Source organism: Anomaloglossus baeobatrachus, chromosome 2 (assembly GCF_048569485.1).
Source record: "Anomaloglossus baeobatrachus isolate aAnoBae1 chromosome 2, aAnoBae1.hap1, whole genome shotgun sequence".
Classification (NCBI taxonomy): domain Eukaryota; kingdom Metazoa; phylum Chordata; class Amphibia; order Anura; family Aromobatidae; genus Anomaloglossus; species Anomaloglossus baeobatrachus.
Window position 1 is genome coordinate 569,599,244 of NC_134354.1, and position 25,111 is coordinate 569,624,354.

At 41.0% G+C, this 25,111-nt stretch overlaps 1 protein-coding gene across 1 annotated transcript in view; it reads left to right on the plus strand.

The window, feature by feature from the left end:
* UGGT2 (UDP-glucose glycoprotein glucosyltransferase 2) overlaps nt 1-25,111 on the plus strand; it is a 518,153-nt gene that overhangs the window by 100,714 nt on the left and 392,328 nt on the right. Inside the window, exon 9 of the mRNA XM_075336749.1 lies at nt 20,854-20,953. Within this exon, the coding sequence (XP_075192864.1) occupies nt 20,854-20,953 (100 nt within the window). The remainder of the gene's footprint in view (nt 1-20,853; nt 20,954-25,111) is intronic.

Here is a 25,111-nt window from a genome sequence, read left to right on the forward strand (position 1 = left end):
GTACAGCGGAATGTACTGCGGATATGCTGCGGTGTCCTGCATTGAGGATACAGTACCATGGCTTCGGCACTGCATCCTCAATGCAGAACAAGTGCTGAGTGATCGGGGCGTTCATACTTACCTCCATCACGCAGCACCTCACTTTCCGGCCGTATCTGTGCACTGTGCAGGAGAAGGTGGGCGGCCCTGAACTAGCTCTGGCTGTCACATGACCAGAGCTTGTGCAGGCCCCGCCCACCTTCTCCTTCCTGCTCCTAGCTCCACTGCGCTCCAGTCTGCACCGCTGCTATCAAGGCAGGTAAGTATGGGACACTGTGGAGAAATCCGCAGGAATAATTCAGATGCTGCAGATTTTGCAGGGAAATTCGCATTATTTCCACTGCGGGAAAAAAACGCAGCATGGGCACAGCACTCCCCAAATGCCATAGAAATGGCTGGGGACTCGCTGTACTGCGGATTTTTGAAAAATCCGCGGATTTTCCACGAAAAAATCGCGGCAAATTCCGTAAATTTTCCACAGCGTGGGCACATAGCCTTAACGTCCTATGTAAAAAAACAAAAAAAAAAAAGATAGAAATGAAAACGTGAAACTGTCCCGCAAAAAACAAGCCCTAATATAGCACAATTGGGAAAAAAAATAAAAAGTTTACAGCTTTCTGAATAATGTGATGCAAAACCAAATTCATTTTTGTAAAATATATATTTTAGTGTGTAAAAGTAGCACTGTAACCCTACTGACCTGAAGAATAAAGTGCAAAAATAAATATATAAAAAAAAAAATGTGAATTGCTGTTTTTTGTTTATTCTTAATCTAAAAAATATGCATAAAAAGCGATTTAAAAAAAAAAAAGGTTATGACATTTTGGAGAAAATTTGTATTTTATCTGGTGTTCGCTCCAGTCCAGCAATGCTCATCATTTTAGGCGTCTTTTATTACACACAAATGTGGTCAACCACAGCTCTGTGCACGCCTAAAAAGAGATGGATGGACAAAAGTGAAATAGACGCCAAAAAGAATCCAAGGTTTCTCCATCTGTCTCATTATAGTGAATGGTTTCGTTGGGGGTTCCCTCTGAATCACATTTTTGGGGGATTTACACGGAAAACGAAAGTGTAGAACACAAGAATGTGATCTCAACCTTATATTGAAAGCGATCAAAAAATGTTATGTACCCCAAAATATTACCAATAAAACCCCTATATCCCACACAAACTCAGGCCCCACGAAGGTCCATTATCTGTCACTGGAAGTATTGGGGGGTTGCACATTACTGGGAGAAAAAAAGACTCTGAAACCGCGGATTTGCCGCGGATTTACCGCGGATTTGCCGCGGATTTTGATGCGGATTTTTTTTTTTTTTTTTTCCCCATTCAAAGCCAAAAATCCGCACCAAATCTGCACCAAACAATTGACATGCTGCAGATTTTTCCGGATCAAAATCCGCGGCAAATCCGCCGCGGAAAAATCCGCAGCATGGGCACAGCATTTCCAAAATGCCATTGAAATGGCTTGGAAGTGCTGCTGCTGCAGATTTTCGGCAAATCCGCGGTAAATCCGCGGCAAAATCCGCGGTAAATCCGCGGTAAATCCTGTAGCGTGGGCACATAGCCTTAGATTAATTTCTTTTGTAGGGACATTTCCAATATGGGGTTACTTGTGGGGTTTCTGCTAATATGGCACTTCAGGGGCTCAGCTAATAGAGGTCACAATCTAGTCAAACAGAATCTGTGTTCTAAATGCCAAGTTGCGCTTCTTCCCATCTGATCCCCGAAATATACTCAAACAGTCTACAACCACATATGGGGTACTGCGACGTTCGGTATAAATTGCATAGCAAATTATCCTGTTCATTTTTTCCTGTACCCTTTGTGTGTCTTTACATTTTTAGGCTAAGATAACATTTTAGCAAGAAAAACCCTATTTTCATTTTCACGGTCCAGTCTAATAAAATTCTGTAATTTGTTTGTTAGAAATACTTACCACACCAATGGATGAATTCATTATAGGGTTTAGTTTGCCAGATGGGGTCACATGTGAGTGTTAATACAATTTTGTCACCTCGGGGGCACTGCAAATGCAACATGTTGTCCAAATTTGCGTTCCAAAAATCAAATAACGCTGCTCGCTTTCTGAGCCCTGCCATGTGCCCAAACTTTAGTTTTTGACCATACAAAGGGGTATCACTGTGTCCGCGAGAAATTACACAACAAATTATGGCGTGCAATTTCTCCTATTATCCATTATCAGAATTACAAATCTTTGGCTAAAATAACATCCACGTTTTAAAAAAAGTTCTGTGAAGCACCTATGGTTTAGAAATGCTCAACCCACCCCTAAATAAATTCCTTGATGGATCAAAAAAATCCAAAAAAGGGTCACTTGTGAGGGTTTCTGTGGTTTTGGTACTCCAGGGGCTCCATGAATATGACATGGTACCCACAATCTATTTCAGTAAAATTTGCTTTCCTAAATTCCAGTATTGCTCCTTCCGTTCCGAACCCTCCCATTTGTCCAAACAGAACTTTTTGACTACATGTGGGAATTGTTGCTCTCATTGTGGGGGTACCTTTTCTAAAAGTGAAAAATTTGATAATAAAACAACATATTTGTGAAAAAAAGAAAAAGTTCAATGTGACAATCTAATGTTATCAAATTCTGTGACGTACCTGTGGGTTAAAAATGCTCACTATAGCCCTTATAAAATCCTTGAGAGGTCTAGTTTCCAAAATGGGTTCACTTGTGGGGGATTTCTGATGTTTAGGTATATTAGGAGCCTTGCAAAGGCAACATGGTGCCCGAAATCTATTTCAGCCAAATTTGTGTTCCAAAAGTTAAATGGCACTCCTTCCCTTCCATGCCCTCCTGTTTGTCCAGACACAGGTTTCCAACCACATCTGGGGTATCAACGCACTCATAAGAAACTGGGTAACATTTTTTTGGGTCCATATTGTTGTGTGTCTTGTAAAAGTGAATAAATTGGAGCATTTTTAGGTAAACTAATTTTATTTCTTTTTTTTCATTCCACTTTTTAATTTTTTTTTTTATTTATCAACAGACCTGAGAATAGTATATCAAAGATAATAACACAAAAACAGGTGCAACAGAGTGAGATACAATGATATAACCGTCACCACCCTGATAGGCCAATCGAGACCTTGACTTTATTGAAACAAAAAAGAGTGAAAATTATGAAGTAGTATTGGGAAACAATAGGTAAGGGAGAACAGAGAGAGGAGGAAAGAGACACACACATGCACACAGGAGTGGACCGGAAGGGACAAAAGGGAAAGTAAACAGAAGGCTAGAGGGAATGGGGGGGCTCAACCCACAGCACAGTCGCGTAACTACCACAATACTCTAACTGCCCATGATCAGGGCATCATATTCTGTTGAGAATTTAAATTCTAGCCACGGAAACCAGGTGACCTATGAAAAAGCTCATATCGTTCATAGAGAGAGGCCATCATATCCTCCATGTGCATGAGGTCATTGACTCTAGAGGCCCATAAAGCCAACGTGGGAGCTATGTCAGACTTCCATTTCAAGGGGATGCACGCCCTAGCAGCCACCACCAGAAAATGTAACAATGACTGCTTGCAGGATTTAACCAAAAGACTCCTGACAGCTGCAGCAGGAAAAACTCCTGGAGCATATTATGGGCAATAGAGACAAGGGCACTGGGAGCAGAAACCTTCGGACAGCCCATTGTGCACAACACTCCAACATCGCCCCAATAGTAAGGTGGGACCCCAGAGATGAGAACGGGATTTTGGAGAGCCATGGGGTGGCTGGAAGGTAAATGCTCAAAAAGTTCTGCTCCACAGACACCTAGGGCTTCATTGAAGCATGTCGACACTAATCCACCACCCTAACCAGATGAGAGGACCAGTAATAAATCTTCAAGTCTGGAATGCCCAATCCACCCCTTCTCCTATGTCTACTTAGCAGGGAGCGAGAAAGAGAATTAACTTCTGCCGCCACATTAATCCTCAGGTATCTCAAGAAAGGAGAGGCCCATTTAAAGCTGAATGCTGACTGCAAAGAAACTACCAGTTTCAGGGAGAAGGTAATATTCAAAGCCTCGGACTTAGACATAGTTATCTTAAAGTTAGAAAGAACAGAAAATGTGTTGAATTCTCGCATCAGGTTAGGCAAAGAAATCATGGTATTCATGATGAAAAATAAAAGACCAGCAGCATATGCCGCAATCTTATATGCCCGAGAGCATACATGGACCTGAGATGTTAGCATTTTTCCTAACATAACATAGGAAGGGTTCCAACGATAATATGAAGATCAAGGGGGACAGGGGGCATACCTGCCTAGTTCCATTAGAAATGAGGAACCTCTCTGAGGTCTGGCCACTCACATGTACAATTGCCGTGGGGCGCTATAGAGAAAACCAATCCACCGTAACATTGATCTCGCAACACACGGAGAACCTCCTCCATAAACGTTCAGTTTACCATATCAAAGGCCTTTTCTGCATCGGTGGGAAGCAGCATCAAAGGCAACCCTCCTCTCTTTGCCTGTTATATTAAGTTTAAGTTTATGACCTTGGTGGTGCTGTCCCTCGCCTCTCAACCGGGTAAGAAGCCCGCTTGGTTCGGGTGAATGATCGCCCCCAGCAAAGGTGAAGGCCTGCCCGCCACTATCCACGTAAAAAGTTTCAGATCCACATTAAGGAGGGAGATAGGACGGTAACTTGAACACTGGGAGGGCTCCTTGCCCTCCTTTGGGATCACAAGAATACTGACAGCCAGCAAATCCCTGGGGAGGGAGTTCCTGTGTACAACCAGCACCACTATATACAGAAGAGACTTGAGTGCTTAGTTCCTGTACACACTGACACCAAGTATGCAGGCACTTAGCCCCTTCAATGTCCGTATAAGCAGGTTTGTGGAGTTAGGTCAGGCAGTTCTCCAAATTAAAACAATAATCCAACTTCACAAGTTTGCAGTCGTCTTTATTACATTAAACATGTGTGAAAAACATATAGTATTCTACATGTTTCAGAAGTCACAGCATCCTTAGATCATGACTCAGAATTCTGTAACATCCGAAACGTGTAGAATACTATATACTGCAGGCATTGAATATGTATCTCACTAATTCTTAATTTAATTAAAACAACAGCAAACTTGTGAAGCTGGATTATGCTCATTTTGCTTCATACACGTCTAGGCAGAGACGATTCTGTGCTCCAGATTGCAGACTTGTCGGATCACTGCGGTGAGCTGGACTTACTTGTCTACTAGTGCTCCAAAGTGAATGCTGCCAATCACCATGAGGGGAGGCATGGAGTTTTGCAATTGAGGGGCGGAAAGGTGCCCTGAGTATTTGGCCCTGCCAGCGGTGCACCAACGCCCTTTCTTTTACATATGTCATAAAACTGTTAAAAACTGTTTATAGGGTTATTCATACTAAACTAAAGGTATACACATATTGGCACTGTTATACTGAATTGATACTTATACTGAATTGATACATACATTCTGTGAAGAAATCGGAAGCCTGTTGTTTTTTTGTTTTTGTTTAACTATCATTAGACATTTTGGTCTCTGCATTGGAGTGGGACTGTGGGTTGGGTCCTAGGCTCTGCCACCGCCCCTTTGCGACCTCTGGTGGCTATATTCTCTTCCTTATTTAAATTTAGCTCTGGTGCCATCTTAGCTATGGGTGACGCTTGCACAGATTGTTCTCCTGGCAGTCCTCAGGAAAATGGTGCTGACGTATGTGCAGATTTAGATCTCTGCTCCATAATAAGCTGAGATCTCAATATGCACATGCGCCACAATCGACGCCATTTTACTGAAGACAAAGAAAAAAATGGAATTTGGGTCACTGCAGAAAAAATAAATTCTAATTAAAACATCACATTTATTAGAACTATTAAAACCAGGGAAAAATTTAAATCATACTCGAAGAAGCCGGAGAAAAATTAGGGGGAAAGACACCGGGTCTATGAAAGGCGTAAACCTGGTGTCTCTTCGCCTAATTTTTCTCCCCTTTCTTCAGTTATGATTTTAAGTTTTCCCTGATGTTAATAGCTCTAATAAGTGTGATATTTTAATTTATAATTTATTTTTTTCTGAGGTTTCTGGAATTCTTCATTGTCTTCTTCACCCAGGAGCCAGTCTGGAGCTTCCTTGCACTGCACCCTTATTAAAACATTTTCCTATACCGGTAAGCTGCTGTCAGTACTTTTTTTATTTTTTGTCATTTTACTGAAGATCTCAAGTAGATCAATCTGTGCAAGTGCCGCCCTCTGCTAGGAAGGGGTCAGCAATAAATTTAGGAACAGGATAAAGACACCAGAGGCAGCGGAATGGCTATGGCAGAGCCAAAGACCCTACCCACAGTCCCACCCTTCAGTCCTGCCCCAATGCACGGAGACCAAACATTTTCAAAGATGATTTAAAACATAACAGGCTGCAGATTTTTTTTAACAGAATGTATGTATTGAATCAATATAACAGCTCCATTATTGACATACCTTTAGTTTACTATGCATAATCCTGATGACAGGTTCTCCTTATGTCTACAGTACCAGTATGGTCTTTATGGCTTCTAATCATGAAGATCATGCACATGAGCCGAAATACAGTGTCGGGCGACGATGGCAGCAGAGAGGTGAGTGAGCTCATTCTCTGACCCTGCACATTCATTAGCATGTTAGCACGCCCACAGGGGTGTACTAACATGCTAATCGGGCCGACTAGCGAGGGAAGCAATACCCTTGGGACTAGTCCCCACGCTCATTAGCATACGATAAAAGATCTTTACAAATACTTTTTTTTATAGATCCATTTATCTATGCTAGTGTATACAGGGACAGTTAGGCAGGGATTAGCAACATGCACCCAAAAACTGCTTGTGGTTCTGGGTGCATATTACACCTGACAGGTTCCCTTTAAGTAAATCGGAGCTGCAGCACAATCTACTTCTTTTACTATATTGAATCAAAAATAAAGTTTTAGAAGTTGGTTTTCAACAAAATAAGAGTAGTTATTCTTGTTGTGCATTTTCATGCCTACCTTTTTCTTCCCGGTGTTACATATTCAATGAGAAAATATTTAGATGCACAACTTGAGATGAGCTGACCCGAACAGTAAAGTTCGGTGTTCTTACCAAAGATGGACTTTAAAAAAAAACAAAAAAAACAAAACAGTGTTCGGCGGTCCAGTGCTTTACATATGCTAACCACTTGTGCGAGCATCGCTGTGCTTGAGTACGCCCGATTCTCAGACCAGTGTGAGCCGCTTGCAGTTCTTGAATGGCTCACACTGGGGGTAAAGTCAGTGTTACCGGATATAGTGTGCATAAACAAATATGGAGAAGAAGAAAAAAAACTCCCTCCCCCGGAAGTGACCTGTTTATGGAGGGCTGTATGTGGGCGGAGAACCAAACTGCCAATCAGTGACTTCCAATGGGGTTCAAGTCCAGAACTAAACTTCATCTAAAATCCGGCTGAACCTGCCGAACCCAAACCTAAGCTGGTCCACTCATTTCTATACACAACTTTACGTACAGAATCTATAGTACGGTTGATTCACAACATGATTGACTTGGACACTTTCCCCTGAATAGCTCTGCAGTGTCTTATTTAACAAGTCCATCCATGTAAAATGTGTGGAATGTAGTTAATTAGTAGTTGCTATTAAATTGTCTTCGTAGTAGCATTTTTATAAAAAAAAATTTCATTAGAGGAAACAGAGCATCAAAACGCACGCAGATGATTTCATGTGAAGACCAATAAATCTATCTTCACTACATTTTTCAATTGATAAATCAATTATTTGAAATGGCGGTGACAACCTCCTACCTGCTTTATTCCTGAAACTTGTCTCCGGCTGCTGCTTTTATTAAAATGAATGTTCTCTTACTAGTACCGTAGCCGTCATTCCAGGTGGTCATTGTATTGTTATAACAGGCGTGGAATCTATTTAGAATTCATTACTTTTACTTTTTTATTTTGTGGAGTTCTGCCAACTTCAGCATATATTCACAATACACTATAGTATTTTCTAGCTGCAAGGTTTATAGAAAGAAAATAAAATATTGACAGTCCTATTAAAAGCTGATGAGTATACCCAAGAATGATTCCTTGTTTACTTGTTAGTTTATGGAGTGGATTTTATCCTCAGGTGAACTGGCCATGAGTTCTTGAACCGTGTGTACAGCCTTACCCAGAATATTCGGGAAATCAGAGAGAGTGAAATGAAGTGTAAGAATAAAGCTTCTCACCTTGCTGCAGCTGAAATTTCACTGTCTCAAGAGTCCCCAAAACTTCTTCCGAATAGGCTGGTTGGCCACGGCCCCACGTTGGGCGCCAAACTGTTGTAGCTGTTCTGTTTTGTCACAAGTCAGCTTATGGGATCACCAGTGAGGTCCTCTTGAGTTAGGCCTCTTCAGACCTAATCAAGATCGAGCGCTCGGAGAGAAAAGACCAGCATCCATGTGGGCATGATCAATTTCTTCTGTTTATTTAAGGAAAGTACAGTTTATTTATACCATTTACAGATCAATGTGATATTGCAAAAGAAAGAGAAAAAAAACTTCTAGCTGAACTTTACCAGTTGTTCATATGACCTTTAAGTTTTAGCAAAACAAAAATGTAGAGTCATGCATATGAGATAAGAAGAACATTTAGAAACCATAATAATCCTTGAGTCTGTCTCTTATTCCGTAGGCTCCATGACTATGAACTACCATCAGATATACTTACTAATAACAATAAATCTTTAATGAAGAAATAGAGAAACTATTAACCCTTCTATATCAAGGTGATCCACAGTCGTGGCCAAACGTTTTGAGGCTGATACAATTTTTTTTTCCTTCGGTTTTTTTTTGTATTCTCTTTGGAAAATTTGCTACTTTAGTGATTTTAGTCATTAGATGTTTCTGTGCTTACTGAAAAACAATTATAAGCACTTCATAAGTTTTTTCAGTTCTATTGAAAAAGCAAAGAATGATGCTTGATTTTTAAGACTTTTGGATAATTGGGAGAATTTGTTCTTGTAGGAGGTTTATCCCCTTCACGACTTTCGATGTACTGTATCTATATGTCAAAAGTTGTCTCTACCTTTCATGCAAGCTCATACGCCGAGCGCACATAATTCACACACGACTGCTGAAATCTGGAAAAAAAAAAACCTATAAAAGCTCCAATTGCCCTCCTTTTGCCCCATTAAAAATAACAGTTGAATAAAAAAAACAATAAATGCACATACTGTATTTGGTATCGCTGTGATCAGAAATGTTCAACTTATCAAAATATAAAATAAATTAATCCGATCAATAAACTGCATAGCGAAGAAAAAAACGTCAAAATGCCAGAATTACATTTTTTTTTTTTTTTATCTCTATAAAATAAAATAAGAGGCAATTTAAAACATCGCATCTACCCAAGAATGGTATAGTTAAATATGTCAGCCCAGGACACAAAAAATAAGGCATCACTGAGCCCCAGATCCATAAAAGTAAAAATGTTATAAACCATGGAAAATGATGACAGAAGCTTAAAATAAAATGTACAGTCATATGAAAAAGTTTGGGCACACCTATTAATGTTAACCTTTTTTCTTTCTAACAATTTGGGTTTTTGCAACAGCTATTTCAGTTTCATATATCTCATAACTGATGGACTCAGTAATATTTCTGGATTGAAGTATGGGCACCTCAACATAAAAGTGACATTAATATTTTGTAGCTCCTCCTTTTGCAAAAATAACAGCCTCTAGTCGCTTCCTGTAGCTTTTAATGAGTTACTGGATCCTGGATGAAGGTATATTTGACCATTTCTGTTTACAAAACAATTCCAGTTAAGTTTGATGGTTGCCGAGCATGGACAGCACGCTTCAAATCATCCCACAGATTTTCAATGATATTCAGGTCTGGGGACTGGGATGGCCATTCCAGAATATTGTAATTGTTCCTCTGCATGAATGCCTGAGTAGATTTGGAGCGGTGTTTTGGATCATTGTCTTGCTGAAATATCCATCCCCTGCGTAACTTCAACTTCTACACTGATTCTTGCACATTATTGTCAAGAATCTGCTGATACTGAGTTGAATCCATGCGACCCTCAACTTTAACAAGATTCCCGGTGCCGGCATTGGCCACACAGCCCCAAAGCATGATGGAACCTCCACCAATTTTACTGTGGGTAGCAAGTGCTTTTCTTGGAATGTCGTGTTTTTTTTGCCTCCATGCAGAACACCTTTTTGTATGACCAAACAACTCAATCTTTGTTTCATCAGTCCACAGGACCTTCTTCCAAAATGTAACTGGCTTGTCCAAATGTGCTTTTGCATACCTCAGGCGACTCTGTTTGTGGCGTGCTTGCAGACACTGCTTCTTTCGCATCACTCTCCCATACAGCTTCTCCTTGTGCAATGTACGCTGTATTGTTGACCGATGCACATTGACACCATCTGCAGCAAGATGATACTTCAGGTCTTTGGAGGTGGTCTGTGGATTGTTCTTGACTGTTCTCACCATTCTTCTTCTCTGCCTTTCTGATATTTTTCTTGGCCTGCCACTTCTGGGCTTAACAAGAACTGTACCTGTGTTCTTCCATTTCCATACTATATTCCTCACAGTGGAAACTGACAGTTTAAATCTCTGAGACAATTTTTGTATCCTTCCCCTGAACAACTATGTTGAATAATCTTTGCTTTCAGATCATTTGAGACTTGTTTTGAGGAGCCCATGATGCCACTCTTCATAGGAGATTCAAATAGGAGAACAACTTGCAAGTGGCCACCTTAAATACCTTTTCTCAGCTCAATGAGGTTACAAAACCAATTTAGTGCTTTAGTAAGTCAGTAAAAAGTAGTTAGGAGTGTTCAAATCAAGAAATTGATAAGGGTGCCCATACTTTTGCACCGGTCAAATTTTGTTTAAATGTGGATTGCACATTTTCTGTTAGCACAATAAACCTCATTTCAATTCAGAAATATTACTGAGTCCATCAGTTATTAGATATATGAAACTGAAATAGCTGTTGCAAAAAGGGGTGCCCAAACTTTTTCATATGACTGTATGTACAAATTTGTGAAATGTTTTCACTACTTAAATACTACTACTCATACTGACCTGGAGAATCATACTGCCAGGCCAGTTTTACCATATAGTGAACATGGTAAATAAAACCCCAAACAACAATTATGGAATTTCACTTTTTAATTCAAAAGAACTTGTCCCACTAAAGCAAGCCCTCTTTTGTGTTCATTGATGGAAAAATAAAAACTATATTGCTCTTGTAAGAAAGGGAGGGAAAAAACGCAAAAATCACCCTGGGGTGAAGGGGTTAAACACCATTCTTTATTCTTGGCAGTGTTCTTAGGCTATGTTCACACACTGCATCTTTTCTTAAGGCCGCTTTACATGCTACGATATATTTAACGATATGTCGTCGGGGTCACGTCATTAGTGACGCACATCTGGCCTCGTTTGACATATCGTAACGTGTAACACAAATGAGCGACTGTGAACGAGGAAAAATACTCACCTTATCGTTGCTCGTTGACACTCATTTTCAAAAAATCGAACGTCCTTCTGTGCTCCGGTTGTTCATCGTTCCTGAGGCAGCACACGTCGCTCCGTGTGACACGCCGGGAACGATGAACTGCAGCTTACCTGCGGCCGCCGGCAATGCGGAAGGAAGGAGGTGGGCGGGATGTTTACATCCTGCTCATCTCCGCCCCTCTGCTTCTATTGGCCGGCCGCTGTGTGATGTCGCTGTGACGCCGAACGTCCCTCCCCCTTCAGGAAGAGGATGTTCGCCGCCCACACCGAGGTCATTCGGGAGGTAAGTACGTGTGACGGGGGTTACCGGGGGTTACTGAGTTTTTGCGACACGGGCAGCTGCAATCGCACATGCGTACGCACGATAAATTGATACGTGTAAAGCGTCCTTTAACCACAAAGATGCGGCGCTTTTGGCCTCAAACGCACCTGCAGGCAAAACTCAAAAAAAGCATGCGTTTTTACCGCATTTTTACCGCATTATACCCAATGCGTTTTTCAAGTCAAATCTATTGACAGGAAGGGCTCAAAAACGCTGGAAAAACACAAAAAGAATTGACATGCTGCATCTTCAAAAATGCAGCCAAGATGCAGCCAAAAAAAGATGCCCAGTGTGGACAGCAAAATAGAAATCTGACACTTTGCTGGGACAAGGAAATGCATGCCTGTAGGTGCATTTTTGTGACCTCAAAAATACACCAAAAATGCAGTATAAGATGCAGTGTGTGAACATACATAGTTACTTAGGTTGAAAAAAGACCTAAGTCCATCTAATTCAACCTTTCTCCACCAGTTCAACCTTCCTCCACCAGTTCTACATTTGGCCACGAAGTCATTTATAACCAACAATGTTGTGTGTACTGAGGAAATCATCCAGCCCTTTTTTAAAAGCTGTTATCTGACATTACTACCTCTTGTGGTAGGGCGTTCCACAGTCTGACTGCTCTAACTGTAAAGAACCCTTTCTTATTTAGCTGCCGGTGTCGCTTTTCTTCCACTTGCAGTGTATGCCTCCTGGTCCTTAGTATTGTCTTTGGAAGGAATAAGTCATGTGTCAGTCCTTTATATTGACCACACATGTATTTATACATATAAATGTGATCTCCTTTGAGATGTATTTTTTTCTAAGCTAAACATAGCTAACTTTTGCAACCTCTCCTCATATGTGAGGCCTTCCATCCCTTGTAGTAGTCTAGTTACCCGCCTTTGAACTGACTCTAACGTCTGAATGTCCTTTTTTAAAATGTGGAGCCCAAAACTGGATCCCATATTCCAGATGTGGCCTTACAAGTGATTTATAGAGGGGTAACAATACGTTGGGATCACAGGATCTAATCTCTTTTTATACACCCTAAAATCGTGTTTGCTTTAGCAGCTGCTGCTTGACATTGAGTGCTGCTGCTCAGCTTATTTGTAATAAGAATACCCAAGTCCTTCTGTTCTGTAGTCCCGAGTTTACTTCCATTTAATGTATACGCAGTTATAGGATTACTCCGTCCTAGGTGCATTACTTTACATTTATCACCATTAAATCTCATTTGCCAAGTATCTGCCCATTCTGACATCTTATCCAGATGTTTTTGTAATATTGTACTATCAAGGTCAGTTTTTAATATCCTACACAGTTTGGTGTCATTAGCAAAGACTGATACTTTACTATCAATCCCATCCACAAGGTCATTAATAAAGAGATTAAAAAGAATCGGTCTTAGCGCAGATCCCTGCGCCCCCCCTGCTGACTATAGCCCATTTAGAGAATGTACCATTTATGACTACTCTTTGTTTCCTATCTTTTAGCCAATTCCTTACCCAGTTGCATATAGTTTCCCCTAGTCCTTGCTTCTGGAGCTTTAGTATAAGGCTATTATGTGGTACAGTATGAAATGCCTTTGCAAAGTCCAAATAAATCACATCAGCTGCATTACCAATATCCAGGTTTGCACTTACCCCCTCATAGAACCCCAACAGGTTGGTTAGACACGACTTATCTTTCATGAATCCATGCTGTCTGTCAGTTATTATATTATTTTCTGCACTATATGTTTGCATGTTATTCCATAAAATGCCCTCAAAAACTTTGCATACTACTGATGTCAGGCTTACTGGACGGTAGTTGCCTGGATCTACCCTCTTACCTTTCTTAAATATCGGTACCACATCAGCAATCCTCCAATCCTGAGGCACCAACCCTATTACAACATAGCCTTAAGCAAAACTGAGAGTGAATCAACTCCACACATGGTCGCATCTCTTCTGCAGAAAAACATTCTTCCAGGTAGCCTCATACCATTTGGGACATGTTTCATTCTTACAGTGGTTTTATTTTTTTTTCAGTGGTTTTTTTTTTAATGCAAATTAAAATCTGCTTTTTCCAGTAATAGCCAAAGGTATGAGATTTCAGAAATCCCATGCACACACTTAGTTTTTATTTTTTCCTGACTGAATTGGAAAACTTAACCTAGCATAAAAACAAAATTAGGAAATACCCTGCAGTAAGTAAATAGTAATAGTACATGTAAATGACATAGGGCACTTCGTTGACACTACACTGTGTTCCAAATTATTATGCAAAAAGAGTTTGAGTGATAAGGTTAGAATTTTTTGTGTGTCAGGGCTCTTTATATCACTGAAAGCAATTGCAGATACCTGTGCAAATTAGTTTGGAAGGTGTGTCCAAATAAAGGCAAAACTACTTAAGAAGGCTGTTCCACATTATTAAGCAGCCTACATTTTTTGCCAAAATGGGAAAGAAAAAGGATGTGTCGGCTGCTGAGAAGCACCAAATTGTGGAGTATTTAGGTCAAGGCATGACTACAATCAACATTGCCAAGACACTTCATCGTGATCATCGCACAATCAAGAAGAATATAGCTGATTCACAGCACACACGTGTGCATTCTGATAAGGAAAAATTGAGGACTCTTTCCAACAGGCAATTGCGTCAGGTTAAAAGAGCAGCTGCTAAAATGCCTTGTCATAGCAGCAGACAAGTTTTTGAAGCTGCTGGTTCCTCCAACGTCCCCCGAACAACAAGATGCAGGGTCCTTCAGAGGTTTGCAGCTGTTCTAAACCATCCTGTTGACCACCTCTATCCACTGCACACAAACAGAAACTGCTTTAGTGGCCAAACGATACATGAAGACTGACTTCCAAACTGTTTTGTTCACCGATGAGTGCCGTGCAATACTCGATGGTCCAGATGGATGGAGTGGAGGTGGCTCGTTGATGGACACCCCATGAAAACACGGCTAAGGTGCCAACAAGGACCAGGTGGAGTAATGTTTTGGGCTGGAATCATGAGGAGAGAGATTGCCGGCCCCTTTAGGATCCCAGAAGGGGTAAAGTTGAACTCCATAATCTATGTGGAGTTTCTAAAACAGCACTTCCTGCCATGGTTCAGGAGGAAGAACCGTGCATTCCGCAGCAAGATCATTTTCATACATGATAATGCACCGTCTCATGCTGCAAATAACACCTCTGCATCTCTGGCTGCTATGGGCATAAAAGAGGACAAACTTATGGTGTGGCCACCATCTTCCCCTGACATCAACCCCATTGAGAACCTCTGGCGCATCATCAAAAGGAGTGTATGATGGCGGAAGGCAGTTCACATCTAAGCAACAGCTCTTGGAGGCTATTCTGTCCACATGCTAAACAATTGAAGCACAAACCAAAAACTGACAAATTCAATGGACGGGAGAGTTCAGAAGCTTCTTTCAAACAAGGGGTCCTATGTGCAAATGTAACATCACCTAGAATTAAGACTGTTTGATTTCATTTTGTAATAAGCTGATAATGCTTATAATTTCACAATTGACCATTTTGTTTTTCAAAATAAAAAGGTTGAAAACTCCTGTGCATAATAATTTGGGGGATGATCAAAAGAAATCGGGTTAAATGCTGCGCTAAAAACCACAATCAAAGATATATCGTGAATTCCTTTTCTTTATTTTCAAAGGTCAACGCGTTTCAAAGGCATCTTCGCCTTCATCAGGACAAAAGTCAGAACAGAACAGCATCAGTTGCTGTTCTGTTCTGACTTTTGTCCTGATGAAGAAGGTGGAGAGGCCTTTGAAACGCGTTGACCTTTGAAATTAAAGAAAAGGAATTCACGATATATGACCTGAGTGAGGACTTATTTTTTGCGGGATTAGATAACGTTGTTTGGTAGCATTTTGGGGAGATAACATTTATTTTTTTAATCACTTTTAATACTAAGTTCAAACTTATCCAGTGCTCTCTACTGAGCTTCTAAATCCCCAACAAATGAGATTCAGATGAAACCCTTGAGGAACTAATCACTCTGAGGCAAGGGGAGTCATTTTGGACTCCATCTGGCCAGTATACTGATGTTGTTTCATCTTTTTAGGCAAGCATATAACACTTGTATGTGCTAAATAGATGGAAACTCAGGATTAGAGGCCAAAGGAGTCTAAAGTGTCCCCAACAACATCATTATAGTGAATTGTTATGCTGGGGGTCTTCATTTGAATTACCTCTTTGAGAGATTTAGGCAAAAATTCTGATGTAAGTGCTCAATGTAGAACAAAGGATAAATGTGAACCAAGCCTTAGGCCCAGTGCCCACGGTGTGTAGTTTTGACGCATATTTTCAGAAATCTGCATGTCCATTGTGAAGCCAGCAAAGTCTAAGAGAATTCAGAAGCACTGTGCCCATGTTGCTTATTTTTCCCTTGCGTATTTGGTGCAGAAAAAGAGAAATCTGCAACAAATACGCAAGGTAAAATTACTCAACGTGGGCACAGGACTTCTGAATCCTCATAGACTTTGCTGGCTTCACAATGGACATGCAGATTTTGCTGCAAAGTTCTGAATATATAATATCTGTGTCAAAATACGGAGCGTGGGCACTGGGCCTTATACTGATTTTTTTCAGAGTCTGAAGGAACAAATACGGTAAACAGCAGTTCAAGAATTGATTTTGTTTCCTTTTTTGTTGTTCACTATGTACTATAAATGATAAGAAAACTTTATTGTTTCAGTCAGTACAATTGCACTGATACCAGTGTTTTGTTTGGTTCTCATAGCTATATTTTTAGAGCTATAACACATTTTTAATAGTAAAGGAAAAGGAAAAACTGCGTGACCATGTAATATGTAAATAAACTGCTCAAATCCAAGACCATTTCAATACGTAAGGATCGAAGAGCATCGGTAATACTGATGCAAAAGATAGGGCTGTGGATTGGAAAGGTGTGCACAAAAATGCTTAATTTCATTTGATTGAAAAGGACTAAAATATCCATGATCGGAGATGAAGGTATTCTGACCTGTTTCTGGTATTGCTGTCCTTAGCCATAGAATATTGCAAGTAATCATGGGATATCTTATTTAAAAGCTTACAAGAAACCACCTCAAATCAGAGATCCTGATTCAGGGTGCGTACACGAATACAGCGACACCAGGTTTTTATAGGTTTTATTTATGCTTTGCTGCTTTTCCACATTTTAACAATATTTTACAAATTAGAATTTGTTTTTTCATCACCATATTCTGAGAGCTGTAACTTTTTTGAGATCTGTGAGAACTGCCATTTTCAGTGATACACAAGTTTTGTTACATATAAATTATTGGTCACTTTTTTTTTTTTTCAGTAGTCACAGTACAGCATAAATAGGTCGTAGGGATGATCGAATACCTCAAATATTCGGCTACGCCCATATTCGACGAATAGATCGCCGCTATTCGACTATTTGTGAATATTCGATGCGCAATGTAAGTCTATGGCAAACCCGAATAGTTGCCGAATAGCAACTCTTTGGGCTTCCCATAGACTTACATTGCGCATCGAATATTCGCATAGCGGCGACCTATTAGTTAAATATTCGCGAATCTGGATATTGACGAATATTTGTGATATTTGATCATCCCTAGACTCGTTAAGTAATTGTGGGGGTGAAGAAACTTACGTGTGTGTATACATACATACATACATACACATACACAATATATATACAAAAGTATTCAGCTCCCTTGAATTTTTCAACATTTTGCCACATTTCAGACTTCAAACATAAAGATAAAAATTTTAATGTTATGGTGAAGAATCAACAACAAGTGGGACACAATTGTGAAGTTGAACGAAATGTATTGCTTATGTTATACTTTTTTTAAAAATAACTGAAAAGTGGGGTGTGCAATATTATTCGTCCCCTTTACTTTCAGTACAGCAAACTCACTCCAGAAGTTCATTGAGGATCTCTGAATGATCCAATGTTGTCCTAAATCACTGATGATGATAAATATAAACCACCTGTGTGTAATCTAGTCTCCATATAAATGCACCTGCTTTGTGATAGTCTCAGTGTTCTGATTAAAGCACAGAGAGCATCATGAAGACCAAGGAACACAACAGGCAAGTCTGTGATACTGTTGGGGATAAGTTTAAAGCTTGATTTGGTTACAAAAAGATTTTCAAAACTTTAAACATCCGAAGGAGCACTGTGCAAGCGATCATATTGAAATGGAAGCAGTATCATACCACTGTAAATCTACCAAGACCCGGCCATCCATCCAAACTTTCATCTCAAACAAGGAGAATACTGATCAGAGATGCAGCCAAGAGGCCCATGATCACTCTGGATGAACTGCAGAGATCTACAGCTGAGGTGGGAGAGTCTGTCCACAGGACAACGATCAGTTGTATGCTGCACAAATCTGGCCTTTATGGAACAGTGGCAAGAAGAAAGCCATTTCTCAAAGATAGCCATAAAAAGTGTTGTTTAAAGTTTGCCACAAGCCACCTGGGAGACACAACAAACATGTGGAAGAAGGTGCTCTGGTCAGATGAAACCAAAATCAAACTTTTTGGGCACAATGCCAAACGATATGTTTTGGCGTAAAGGCAACATAGCTCATCACCCTGAACACACCATCTCCACTGTCAAACATGGTGGTGGCAGCATCATGGTTTAGGCCTGCTTTTCTTCAGCAGGGACAGGAAAGATGGTTAAATTGATGGGAAGATGGATGGAGCCAGATAGAAGACAACTATTGAAGAAAATCTGTTGGAGTCCGCAAAAGATCTGAGACTAGGACAGAGATTTGTCTTCCAACAAGACAATGATCCCAAACATAAAACAAAATCTACAATGGAATGGTTCACAAATAAATGTATCCAAGTGTTAGAATGGCCAAGTCAAAGTCCAGACCTGAATCCAATCGAGAATCTGTGGAAAGAGCTGAAACTGCTGTTCACAAATGCTCTCCATCCAACCTCACTCAGCTCGAGCTATTTGCAAAGGAAGAATGGACAAGAATTTCAGTCTCTCGATGTGCAAAACTGATAGAGACATACCCCAAGCGACTTGAAGCTGTAATCACGGCAAAAGGTGGAGCTACAAAGTATTAACTTAAAGGGATCAAATAATATTGCACGCCCCACTTCTAAATAATTTTTTTTTTAAAGTTTAAAATCAGCAATAAATTTCGTTCATCTCCTCATTTGTGTCCCACTTGTTGATTCTTCACCATAACATTAAAATTTTTATCTTTATGTTTGAAGCCTGAAATATGGGAAAAGGTTGAAAAATTCAAGGGAGACAAATACTTTCGCAAGGCACTGTACATACATCCACAGTGGCATGTGAAGGTTTTTGGCACCCTTGGTCAAAATTACTGTTATTGTGAACAATTAAGCAAGTTGAAAGTGAAATCCCTAAAAGGTATAAAATTAAAGGGAATCTGTCAGCAGGTTTTTGCTATGTAAACTGAGGACAGCATGCTGTAAGGGTTAAAAAAACGAAAAGCAGTTGTGCTTCTCTGATCAGTGTGTATGCAATTGTTTACATAAACTAAGGGGATTATTACCCTGTGATTAACATCACAGGACTAGAAACTCACATGCAGGGCAGTCCGACACCCCCCTGCTGTGAGTGACATTTTACAGTCAATGTATGATCTCTATTGAGAGCCAGGTGTTGGCAGGAGCAGCTATCAGCTCTGCTGTGTTCCTGATCTAAATTCTTTGATTGTTTCACCCAGTAATCTTTGTGATACACAGTTGGATTCAGAACCTCCTTGCCTGTAAGCAGTCAGATGAGGCAGCAAAAACCAGCCTACAGATTCCCTTTAAAGATGTATATTAGGCAAAAAAAAAAAAGCAAGTCGCAAAAACTCTGACTTATTTTTGTCATGGTAGTCTTTAAGTGGCGGTGCAAACCAACTTTTATAGTGCCACGATGTAACCTAGTGACCAAGAGAACTTTGGTTGTGCAACAACAGTCTCAGCCAAAGTCACCGTGTATCCCTTGCCTTAATATACCACATTGTGTAGATGCAACTGAACTCTACTTATTATAGATTGTTAAAGCTGTATTGATTTGTGTGTGTTCAAGTGCAGCCACAGGTGTTGGGAGTAAAGAACAAATTACCTTGGAACGTCTCATTATAGCATATTAGATCCTTGAAGTAATCCTGTATTCTCCAGACATCCGCTCTTCCATTAGCAGGTGTAAAGCACTTGTGAATCCGGAAATCCTCACCTGTCTATAAAAGACTTTTAGCACAACAGTCTTGACCTTCTCTGATCATGTCACCCTGGTGCCCCCTCAGTCACCCAGGATTAAGTTGCAGTTGTAGGATTTTATTGGGTTCTGCATTTAACCCTTTGTTTTGTAGGGGGAGATATATATATATATATATATATATATATATATATATATATATATATATATATATATATATATATGTGTGTGTATGTATATATATATTAGATAAGATAAGATACACTGCACTAGCTTTCCATCATGCTGTTTCTTACAAAGTTGAATGACAATCTTTTTTATGGCCTTAAGGGATTTTATTGGCAATAAAAGTCACAGACATGTACAGTATATACTTATTAATGCAGAGCAAGAAACAATAGAAATTTTTTATTGTGTTGTAATGCATATAATGGATAGCTCATAATGAATATTTTTCACTGCTCGTACATTTTTCTCAGACTGCTATGAAACTACAGGTAAAGTGGACATGAGATCATATAAGTTTTCTTTTCTTAGTTTCTGAAATCTGTTGCGCTTATTATAAAAGCAAAACGTCTCCCACTGTGGACAATATGCTCTATATTTGAAGCAAAGTGGTCTAATATGAGCCTGAGATATTTTCTTGTGTTAATTGGAAGAATGTGTCAGAAATGTTGTGAAATGTGCTATACAGAAGCTGCTATGAGCAATCTGCTAATTGATGCACTGAACACTACAATTTTGCTAATTTTTCGAAACGTTTATTCAGATGCACATTTTGTTTTTGTTTTTTTAATGGGATTTTTGTCTTCCTGGTTTTTTTTTTTCTGTAAAGATCTCAGCTTCCAAGCAGCCTCAAAAGTTTTCTCCACTCCCGTTAATGAAGCATTAAAGGTTTTGAGAGACATGAGCCAGAATTTTCCTATAAAAGCACGGTAAGACTGGAAAATGTTTGCTTGGATAAGACTGTGGCAATGTTGCCTTATAGGAACAGATTTTTAAAAATTATGAAAGTATTGTCATCAATTTTATTATGTTATTCATAATTTCCTTACATTCTGACCCACTTTTAGATTTACTACACTATGAAAATGTTTAGAGTAACCAAAAATCTCTGTTACCATCATACCATGTAATGGTTTAGTTGAGAAATCTCATTTATACATAGTAAGCCGGTCATCCATTGCCTTCTCTTCGCTTTCATGTTGTTAAAAATAGTTAATGTGTTACATTATAGCTTGTATATTATTTTAAGACCGCTCCCTTGCTCTAAAGGGGTACTCTGGGGAGACTAAAACATGTTTGTACTGGCCCTGCCCTCATGCACTATGAAGTGTAAGGGCCCAGGGACAGAGGACCTCAAATGTTCTATATGTCACAGTTGCTGTTCTGGCACGAGGTTGCAGGGGCCGTGTTCCCTGGGTGGTCTACCAGGCCCTGATGTTCCCTGCTATCCACCCCCACACAGTATCCACAGCTGATGGACAGTCCACAGACACGGTCTTGGGGATAACAGTTGCTTTAATACAGCGGGAACAAAGGAAAACAACACGGAATATACTGTATGTGTCAGTCTTTTGTGGGTAGGCCATGGCAAATACAGCTTGGAGTTGAATGCTGAAGTGCAATTAGGGTTCTGGAGCTTTTAAGAGCACGATTTGTTTCAGATTTAATTCTGGTATGCTTTTAGCAGGTTCAGAGTCTCTTGAGCTTAGAGGTTAGATATGATAATAAGATTGTACAGACCTGGAGTCCTGGGGTTGATTTCACTGCTAGTTAAGACACATGCAGTACTTGTAAGCAAATGTAGAAAGTTGCCCATCGCGCTACGGGGACCGGACGGCTGGTGTGTGGACAATGGCATGCAAGCCACTAATATTGCAGTGGGGTGGGAGACCCTCAAGCTTCCCCAATCTACCTGCAGTAGGGTCTGGTATATACTCAGTATGCCCTACTGTCTGAAGAGATGTATAGCTGGCCAGTGAGGATTCAGGATAGGAAGCCTTCAGTATATTGGCTGTAAAAATCAGTAAATGGTGAAATTCTAGGCCTCAGGCCTAGTAGGAGTCTTGTGGTGAAGAGAAACTCCACATAATGTCTTCCCTCAGAGGAGACTCGTCCAGAACCAGAACATTCCAGTTATTTTCAGACAGAGGCTGGAGAATAGCTCCACCTATTGAGCCATGTGACCAAGAACTGGCCAATAGGAAAACACCCAATGCACACTTCAGATTCGTACAGTTTTCACCAGTAGATGGTGCTAGAACACAGCAAATGAAAAATGCTTTACTTATAACATATAACATATAGTATTACATATAAGTAAATGTACTTAAAGAAACAGACACAATTTGGACCGGGCCACTACAGAAGCTGATCTGGCCACTGCAGTTCTAGTATCTTTAGATCACTTGTAAATCAATAACATACTAGCTGCTCTTCACCACTTCCACATAGGACATTACGTTGTAGGAGGTGGTCGGGTTCCCTCACTCCTACTGAATGTGTATTATATGTAAAGTGTTTTATTGCGCGGAGATATTGTATTTTGTTATATATAGTATAAGTTGTCATGTGGGATTAAATGCTTAATTGTATAGGAATGTAAAGCATAGGAGTGTTAGCTGATAGGTATTGGAATATTGTGTATTGTTTTAGACTAAGATTTATTGTTATGTAGGAACCAAGAGTGCAGGAGGGGATGTAAGTGGTAGATAGCCTGTTAGCAATAGGAAGAGTGATAAGTGCAGGTGCCAGCAGGCCCAGAGATAGATACTATAGTAACCAGAGAAACTTGGAGCACAGAGGGAAGACTGTCAGAGTTGGTTAGCCAGACAGGCCAGGTGGAAAGGCAGGTCTGCAGACAGGTTCATGGGGCTAGCGTGCTCAGTTTTGGGGTATGCCTGGAACTGGGAAGTTTCCTTCATTGTGTCCTAAGGACACAAAGCCGCAAAGAGACGGGAAAAGTAGAAGTTAGACTCGGCTGCTGAAGGGCTTATTGCCCAGGGGGAGGGCTAGACAGGAATGTACCCCACAAAACAGCGGCAGCAGAACGGGAATGTAGAAGAAAAGTGGCTATGCCTGTCAAGGAGTTGCCTGTCACGAAGATTGCAAGCCAAATTTGTGGTTGCGTTGCAAAGAAACAGCGTTTGTGATGTGTTATCCAACTACGTCTCCAACGGTAACCGGTGATGCGGTGGCGGACGTACCGCAGAAGACGCAAGTAAGTGTCACAACCCCCAGCCGTGGTGGAACATATGCACAACATTAAATTGAGGAAGGCGAGTGGAGCCCTGCCAGCCATTGTGCTGCTTCAGAGAGCAGAGGGGACGAAGCAAGGACGTGGCCACCGGCTCCATGCTCTTCCTACCTGTCAGCCCCCTGATACTTGCTTCTGTCCAGTTTTAAAACAGGGGGCATGGCCACTGCCTTTATGCTCTTCCTACCGTCCAGCCCCCTGATACTTGCTTCTATACAGTCTTAGAACACCCCTGCTATGCCCCCTGTTATAAGACTGGATAGAAGTAAGTATAAGGCGACAGGTAGGAGGAGCATGGAGCCGACTGCCAAGCTCCCTTATTCTCTGCTGCAGCACTGAATTTTACAGTGGTCTGTGATGTAACATCCCATACGGGAGTGGTGAGGGGTAAGGAGCAGCTACTATTTTATTGATTTACAAGTGATCTAAAGATATTAGAATTGCAGTGGCCAACTCTGCTTCCTAGTGTATGATGGAAGAGCCAGTACAAAGTTTTTCTTCATCTTCCAGAGTACCCCTTTAATAGTTAGTCACTAGACTAATAAAAAATTGACATTATATGAAATTGTTTTTACATTTACATTGTACATTCTTTCACAGTTTACATCTACAGTGGTGTGAAATAGTGTTTGCCACTTTCCTGATTTCTTATTCTTTTGCATGTTTGTCACATTTAAAGGGGTTATCTGGCTTGTTTGCTTATTTTTTTTATTTGTATTTCACTATTGGGCTACATAGGGGCATGTAGATACACCAACTACCTACCTGTTCTGCCATCAGCCCCGCTCCCCAGGCTCAAAGTGGATCTTATGTTCTGCCTTATTGATAGGCATCACAGCCGACATCATTTTGGTCCCTGCTGCCCACCGGGTACAGCGCTACGCAGCCCCCGCTCCATCTCATCCTCCCCCATATCCTCCCCACATTCCGTACTCTTCCCCTCCCCCATGCGTTGCTATCTATGTATCTGTCTTCTCCCCTACGCTGTAGGTGCTGGCGCCCTGGACAAACAGGGGGGCCCACTTTCTGTCAGGGACACAGTCAGCGCTGTTTGCCCGATGGTGTGCCCAGCTCTTTATGATGTATGGGGCCCGGGAAACTGCCTCCCCCTCCCATGTGCACTCTCTCCTCCTGTGCGTGGTCTCTCTGCACTATGTGATCAGCGCAGCGTCCTGAGCTCCTGGCTTTTGAATACTGCCGGGAGCAGAGCCCAGGGACGTCACCTGACTCCTGCGGTCAGCACTGATCTCCTGCATCGCTGGGAGACCTCTCCACAGTAAAAATGCTGCGCTCATCACAGCACAAGGGGGAGAAGAGAGAACACGGGATGAGAGCCCACACGGGGGAGAGAGAGACTGCACATGGGGAGAGAGAGAGACTGCACAGGGGAAGGGGAGAGATCACAGGGGGAGAGACCACACAGGGAGAGAGACCGCACGGGGGAGAAGAGAGATCACGGGGAGTGAGACCACATAGATCGAGAAGAGTCTGCACAGGGGGAGAAGAGAGAGCACGGGGTGAGAGCCTGCACAGGGGGAGAGAGAAAGCACTGGGGAGAAACTGTACATGGGAGAGACTGCACAGTGAGAGACGAGACTGCACGGGGTGAGAGACTGCACAGGGGAAAAAGAGAGATCACGGAAGAGAGAAACTGCACGGGGGGAGAAGAGAGAGCACAGGGAGAGAACAGAGACCACAGGAGGGGAGAGAAGAGAGACCGCAGGTGTGTATGTACGTGTATGTGTATATGTGTATACATAATTACATTATAAATAGAAAATATATATATATGTATACATATTGTGAGGTAGCGTGGTCGGCTGCACAGCAGAAG